Raw genomic sequence first — 7315 nt, 5'->3', positions numbered from 1 at the left:
AGCCAATCGCTGACAGACCTGGCGAAGTACACGATTGGGCGACTGCGGCCCAACTTCCTGGCGGTCTGCAATCCCGATTGGTCGAAAGTCAACTGCTCGGTTTATGTCCATCTGGAAGACATCTGCCAGGGCAATGCGAAAGACATCACGGAGTCCAGGTAAGGGGGGAAAGGAGTAGGCTGGGCAGGCGGACTCGATATCTTGGCAGCTGCTCCAGAGCGGGCAATGCCAGGCTGAGTGGAGCGGTCAAGTTAACAGTTTCTTTTAAAAAAAATGCTTTTTATTGAGATTTAAGAACACGAACACCAACCAACCTAGACAGCATCTTAAAAAGTAGAGACATCACCTTGCCAACAAAGGTCCGTATAGTTAAAGCTATGGTTTTCCCAGTAGTGATGTATGGAAGTGAGAGCTGGACCATCAAGAAGGCTGATCGCCGGAGAATGGATGCTTTTGAATTCTGGTGCTGGAGGAGACTCTTGAGAGTCCCATGGACTGAGGTGGCCAAAGTCTTGGAGCCTCAGCTTCAGGATCTGTCCTTCCAGTGAGCACTCAGGGCTGATTTCCTTAAGAATGGATGCGTTTGATCTTCTTGCAGTCCATGGGACTCTCCAGAGTCTCCTCCGGCACCAGAATTCAAAAGCATCCATTCTCCGGCGATCAGCCTTCTTTATGGTCCAGCTTTCACTTCCATACATCACTACTGGGAAAACCATAGCTTTAACTATACAGACCTTTGCCGGCAAGGTGATGTCTCTGCTTTTTAAGATGCTGTCTAGGTTTGTCATTGCTTTTCTCCCAAGAAGCAGGCGTCTTTTAATTTCGTGGCTGCTGTCACTATCTGCATTGATCATGGAGCCCAAGAAAGTAAAATCTCTCACTGCCTCCATTTCTTCCCCTTCTATTTGCCAGGAGGTGATGGGACCAGTGGCCATGATCTTCGCAATAGAAGTTATCAGTTTCTATTTATTTTGGATGCTTCCGTCTCACACTTCCTTCGGAGCATTTGAACACCATGGTGGAACCTGAGCCGCTTAACCTTTGGGTTGTGGGTTCGAAAGATCCCAGCGTTGCAGGGGATCAGACTAAATGACCATTGGGTCCGTTCCACCAGACCCCTTCACTCCAACGACGCTGCTACATTAGTCAAAATAAAACAACATTTTGAATGCGTTACAAATGTGCAGCACCAGATGGCACAATAGAGCAGAAAACTTTTCTGTGCGATTTTCCATAGTGTTTCCCCCCACCTTTTGTTATCGTGATTTGATTTTTGACTTATTTATAGTGGGGGGGTTTTGTGTGCGTAGATCCATTCCAAGAACAGTTGCCTGCCAAGTAATTTTAGAACCTGAAGATGTGTTTGTTTATTTATTATTATTTGTAATCTCTCTTTTTTTCCTCCTAGGTTATCGTTCTATTCCGGACACTCCTCATTTGGAATGTACTGCATGATGTTCCTGGCAGTAAGTGTTCCTTTTGTTTCCCGACCATTGGAAACTTTGCCCGGTGGCAGAAGGCTTGATTTGAACCCAGACCGTTCTGGGTTCAATCTTACCATCTCCAGGTGAAACAGGGGAGTTTGGGTTAAGACATCATCATCTTCATCCTCATAATTTATTATTTATACCCCGTCCATTTGGCTAGGTTTCCCCAGCCACCCTGGGCAGCTCCCAACAGAATAATAATAATAATGAGATAAAACATCAACCATTAAAAACTTCCCTAAACAGGGCTGCCTTCAGATGTCTTCTAAAAGTCAGATAGCTGCTTATTTCCTTGACATCTGGTGGGAGGGCGTTCCACAGGGCGGGTGCCACCACCGAGAAGGCCCTCTGCCTGGTTCCCTGTAACCTCGCTTCTCGCAGGGAGGGAACTGCCAGAAGGCCCTCGGAGATGGACCCTGGTGTCCGGGCTGGACGATGGGGGTGGAGACGCTCCTTCAGGTCTACTGGGCCGAGGCAGTGACTGGCCCAAGATCACCCAGTGAGCTTCATGGTCTCCCAAGGTCAGAGTCCAACCCTCAAACCGTTATGCCACCCTGGTTCTGAATGCTAACATAAAAGAAGATGTAAACTCTATATGCTGGCACTAAAGGTATAATAATAATAATAATTTATTATTTATACCCCGCCCATCTGGTTGGGTTTCCCCAGTCACTCTGGACGGCTTCCAACAAAATATTAAAATACACTAATGCATCAAACATTAAAAGATTCCCTAAACAGGGCTGCCTTCAGATGTCTTCTAAAAGACTGGTAGTTGTTGTTCTCTTTGACATCTGATGGGAGGGCGTTCCACAGGGTGGGCGCCACCACCAAGAAGGCTCTGCCTGGTTCCCTGTAACTTATCGCAGGGAGGGAACCGCCAGAAGGCCCTCGGAGCTGGACCTCAGCGTCCGGGCAGAATTATGGGGGTGGAGACACTCCTTCAGGTCTACTGGGCCGTTTAGGGATTTCATGGTCAACACCAACACTTTGAATTGTGCTCAGAAATGTACTGGGAGCCAATGGAGGTATTTCAAGAAGAGAGGCAGCCGACCCTTTCTGCAGGTCAGAAATCTGCTCCACAGCCAATCCCTCCTCTCTCTCTTTCTCTCTTTCCAGCTCTACGTCCAAGCACGCCTGGTTGGTCGATGGGCACGCCTGGTTCGCCCTACAATCCAGTTCTTCCTCATCTCCTTCGCCATCTTCGTGGGTTACACCCGGGTCTCGGACTATAAACATCACTGGAGCGACGTGTTGTTGGGGCTCCTGCAAGGAATGCTGATCGCTATCCTCATCGTAAGTGTTGGGGGGCGGGGCTGAGGTGGGAAGGGGGCATAGTCCATCGGGGGCCCCCCCCAGGGCCCTGCCAGGCTGGGGGTGCATAGAACCGAGTTCGAATCCCGGCCGGGTGCCGTACTGCCTTCGTCCACTCTCTCCCTAACACACAGCTCCTAAATTAGTCCCCTTGCAGTTCTGTTCCTGCTTCCGATTGGCTGGAATGCCTGCGAACATTCCGTGATGTCACTGTTCGTGGTCTTCATTTCGTAAAATATATACAGTGGTACCTCGGGTTAAGTACTTAATTCGTTCTGGAGGTCTGTTCTTAACCTGAAACTGTTCTTAACCTGAAGCACCACTTTAGCTAATGGGGCCTCCTGCTGCTGCCGTGTCGCCGGAGCCCGATTTCTGTTCTCATCCTGAAGCAAAGTTCTTAACCTGAAGCACTATTTCTGGGTTAGCGGAGGGTCTCACCTGAAGCGTATGTAACCTGAAGCGTATGTAACCCGAGGTAGCACTGTATATTGTTTGATTGTAAAAAGAAAGAAAACAAAACACACACAGAAAACCTCAAAGTTGTTTAAAGAAAGGTAAAACGAGGAAACATGCATAAATACTGAAACGGATTAAAATTCCCTTCGCTTGCTAAACATTGTCAGAGTCAGGGGCAGTTTATATTAGCAGGCACCGAAACAAGTCCAGCAAAGGCAGCCAGCTGCTTGATGTCTATAGGCAGAGAGTTGCAAAGTCAAGTTCTTATAAACGCGGAACAGGGGTTATGGGGGCACGTTTAAAGGTAAAGGGACCCCTGACCATTAGGTCCAGTCGTGGCCGACTCTGGGGTTGCGGCGCTCATCTCGCTTTACTGGCCAAGGGAGCCGGCGTACAGCTTCCGGGTCATGTGGCCAGCAGGACTAAGCCGCTTCTGGCGAACCAGAGCAGCGCACGGAAACAGTGTTTACCTTCCCGCCAGAGCGGTACCTATTTACCTACTTGCACTTTGATGTGCTTTCGAACTGCTAGGTTGGCAGGAGCAGGGACCGAGCAACGGGAGCTCACCCTGTCACGGGGATTCGAACCGCCGACCTTCTGATCGGCAAGTCCTAGGCTCTGTGGTTTAACCCACAGCGCCACCTGCATCCCATTTAAGCAGGGCCAATTCCACCAAACAGAGTGATTTAAGTGGGTTCCTGTGGGGCAAGGCGATCTTGCAGGTAAACTGGTCCCAAGTTGGGTGTGTTTGTGTTTTATATAGTAACACCTTGAGCTCAGTCTGGCCACAGATCAACAACCATTGTAGACCCCTGAGCACCGGGGTCCTATGCTGACAACCAGCATTGTAACCTGCAAGGCGTCCGAATGCGCCCTCTCTGCGGGGGCTGGTGGGACGGATTCCCCCAGGGGTTTCACTGCGTCCTCCCAGTCCCTTTTTGCTGTCGTCCCCTCAATATTTGCCGCCTGAGGCAGCCGCCTAGCTCTGCCTCTTGCAAGGGCCAGTCCTGGGATTTATCCTGCAAACACGGCGCTTAATTGAGGTTGAATCCTGACAAGACAGATGTACTGTTTTTGGGACACAGGGGGCGGGTGTGGGGGACTACCTGGTCCTGAATGGGGTCACTGTGCCCCTGAAGGACCAGGTGCACAGCCTGGGGGTCATTTTGGACTCACAGCTGTCCATGGAGGCGCAGGTCTATTCTGTATCCAGGGCAGCTGTTTATCAGCTCCATTTGTTATGTAGGCTGAGACCCTCCCTGCCCACAGACTGTCTCACCAGAGTGGTGCATGCCCTAGTTATCTCCCGCTTGGACTACTGCAATGCGCTCTACGTGGGGCTACCTTTGAAGGTGACCCGGAAACTGCAATTAATCCAGAATATGGCAGCTAGACTGGGGACTGGGAGCAGCCGCCGAGACCATATAACACCGGTCTTGAAAGAACTACATTGGCTCCCAGTACATTTCCGAGCACAAATCAATGTGTAGGTGCTGACCTTTAAAGCCCTAAACGGCCCAGTATACCTGAAGGAGCGTCTCCACCCCCATCATTCTGCCCGGACGCTGAGGTCCAGCGCTGAGGGCCTTCTGGCGGTTCCCTCATTGCGAGAAGCAAAGCTACAGGGAACCAGGCAGAGGGCCTTCTCGGTGGTAGCGCCCTCCCTGTGGAATGCCCTCCCATCAGATGTCAAAGAGATAAACAACTACCTGGCATTCAGAAGACATCTTAAGGCAGCCCTGTTGAGGGAAGTTTTTAATGTGTGACATCTTAGTGTATTTTTGGTCTTTGTGGAAGCCGCCCAGAGTGGCTGGGGAAACCCAGCCAGATGGGCGGGGTACAAATTATAAATTATTATTATTATTATTATTATTATTATTATTATTATTTTCCTGCCTCTCCAGGTCCGCTATGTCTCTGACTTCTTCAAGCACCGTCCCCCGTCCCTATGCGCTGAAGACCCCGCTCACAAGCCCAACGTGCCCCTCAGCGAGCCGGATCGGAACCATTACACCTATGAGGACGCGGCCTGAACTTTTGCCTGAAGTCGTGTCTCTTTTTCCGGGAGGGGGGGGGCAGAAAGACTCGCTTCCGCCGCTCTTCCAAAATCGCCTTCCTCCTTTCTGAAAAGCCTTTTGCTTTTGAACTTGCGCGGCGATGGAGATCATTGGCCGGATATTTCCCCCTCAGTCCATTTTTTTTTTTTTTACCGTTTGCCGGGAGGCAGCGATGCCCGTTATAACTGCACGATGTATTTTGCACCTCTAAGATTGCTGCGCCCCCCCCCCAAAAAGAAAAATAGAATCTGGGAAAGGCAAGAAACGGACTCTTAACTTCTTGCAGAAGCTGCCTTTTTGAGTTCTGTTATCGCAGGAATCCCGGGATCGTGGTTGCGTTGTGGTTGCCAATGTCCCCTCTGCGAATTGTCCACGCTCTTGTGCCGTTAACAGGAGCCTGGTCTGCAGATTTTTAGCCGGCGGGGGTTGGTTGGTTTCCCATGCTTTGACAGCAGACCTGAGCAGCTGTTTACAAATCGCAGGCGCCAGAAGGGTGCTTAATTTCTCTCCCTCCTGGTAAGTTGGCAACCCAAACATCCTGGCAGCAAAATGATAGGGTCCACGCTGGCAAAAAACCCAAACACCATTCCCTTAAGGCTCTCCTCCTCACCACCTGCGCACAGGGAGTTTTTGGCACAGAGTTTCTGAGTAACCGGATCAGGGCCCATTATCTGGGGGGGCAAAAGGTTGGTGGGCTGGCATGCAAGCGATTTGAGAAAGGCGTCCATGTGGCCTTCAGGCAACAAGTTGGCAACAGGAAAAAGGGGAACAGGAATGGGTTGACCCCTTTGGCCAGTGACGGCTTGGCCAAACGGCAAATTCCAAGCCCTGGTTTTCCGCCGCCCGACGAAATAAGAGGAGAATTCAATAAAGCAGAGAAAAATCTTGCAGAGATCCTGAGTTGTTGTTGTTTAGTTGTTTAGTCATGTCCGCCTCTTCGTGACCCCCTGGAGCAGAGCACGCCAGCCACTCCTGTCTTCCACTGCCTCCCGCAGTTTGGTCAAACTCATGTTCGCAGCTTTGAGAACACTGTCCCACCATCACGTCCTCCGTCGTCCCCTTCTCCTTGTGCCCTCCATTTTTCCCAACATCAGGGTCTTTTCCAGGGAGTCTTCTCTTCTCATGAGGAGGCCAAAGTCTTGGAGCCTCAGCTTCAGGATCTGTCCTTCCAGTGAGCACTCAGGGCTGATTTCCTTCCGAATGGAGAGGTTTGATCTTCTTGCAGTCCATGGGACTCTCAAGAGTCTCCTCCAGCACCAGAATTCAAAAGCATCACATTTTATAAGCGTGGATTTTATAAGCGAGGCTATAAATGCCAAGCCCTGAAAGCTGCCTCTCAGTAGTTACTAAAACACAGTGGTTGTGTTCTGCCTTTGCAGTCGGAGGGGGCGACACTTCTGAATGCCCCTGGAGGGAAGAGTTGCTCTTGGGTTCGAATCCTGATTGCGGGTTTTTCCTCCTGAGGCATCTGCGAGAATAGGATTTAGGACTAGATGGGCCACTGGTCTGATAACAGCAGTCTGTTCTTATGTTCTCATGGAACCTCCAAGCACAGAGCCAGTCTATCCAGAATCCTGTGTTCTCACGGATTCTGGATACTGCAAAGACAAGGTGCTGTGCTAGGTGAGGCTCTTCTTAGGTAAAGGGACCCCTGACCGTTAGGTCCAGTCGTAACCGACTCTGGGGTTGCAGCGCTCATCTCGCTTTACTGGCCGAGGGAGCCGGCGTACAGCTTCCGGGTCATGTGGCCAGCAGGACTAAGCCGCTTCTGGCAAACCAGAGCAGCGCACAGAAACCACGTTTATTTCCCGCCTGAGTGGTACCTATTTATCTACTTGCACTTTGACGTGCTTTTGAACTGCTAGGTGGGCAGGAGCAGGGACCGAGCAACGGGAGCTCACCTTGTCACGGGGATTTGAACCGCCGACCTTCTGATCGGCAAGTCCTAGGCTCTGTGGTTTAACCCACAGCGCCACCTGCGTTACTAACTTTAAAAAAAAA

General features: G+C 50.6%; 1 protein-coding gene across 1 annotated transcript in view; it reads left to right on the top strand.

Annotated features, from left to right (window-relative positions):
• PLPP2 (phospholipid phosphatase 2) overlaps positions 1-6208 on the top strand; it is a 24401-nt gene extending 18193 nt beyond the window's left edge. Inside the window, exons 3-6 of the mRNA XM_083594873.1 lie at positions 1-158; positions 1409-1466; positions 2607-2783; positions 5162-6208. The exon at positions 1-158 is cut by the window's left edge and continues 120 nt beyond it. Of these exons, the coding sequence (XP_083450999.1) occupies positions 1-158; positions 1409-1466; positions 2607-2783; positions 5162-5290 (522 nt within the window). The 3' untranslated portion in view covers positions 5291-6208. The remainder of the gene's footprint in view (positions 159-1408; positions 1467-2606; positions 2784-5161) is intronic.
• The last annotated feature ends 1107 nt before the right edge of the window (positions 6209-7315 follow it).

Source organism: Podarcis filfolensis (assembly GCF_964270895.1).
Source record: "Podarcis filfolensis genome assembly, chromosome: 18".
NCBI classification, from domain to species: domain Eukaryota; kingdom Metazoa; phylum Chordata; class Lepidosauria; order Squamata; family Lacertidae; genus Podarcis; species Podarcis filfolensis.
The sequence above is the reverse complement of the archived record's forward strand: the minus strand, read 5'-3'. Positions and strand labels throughout refer to the sequence as shown.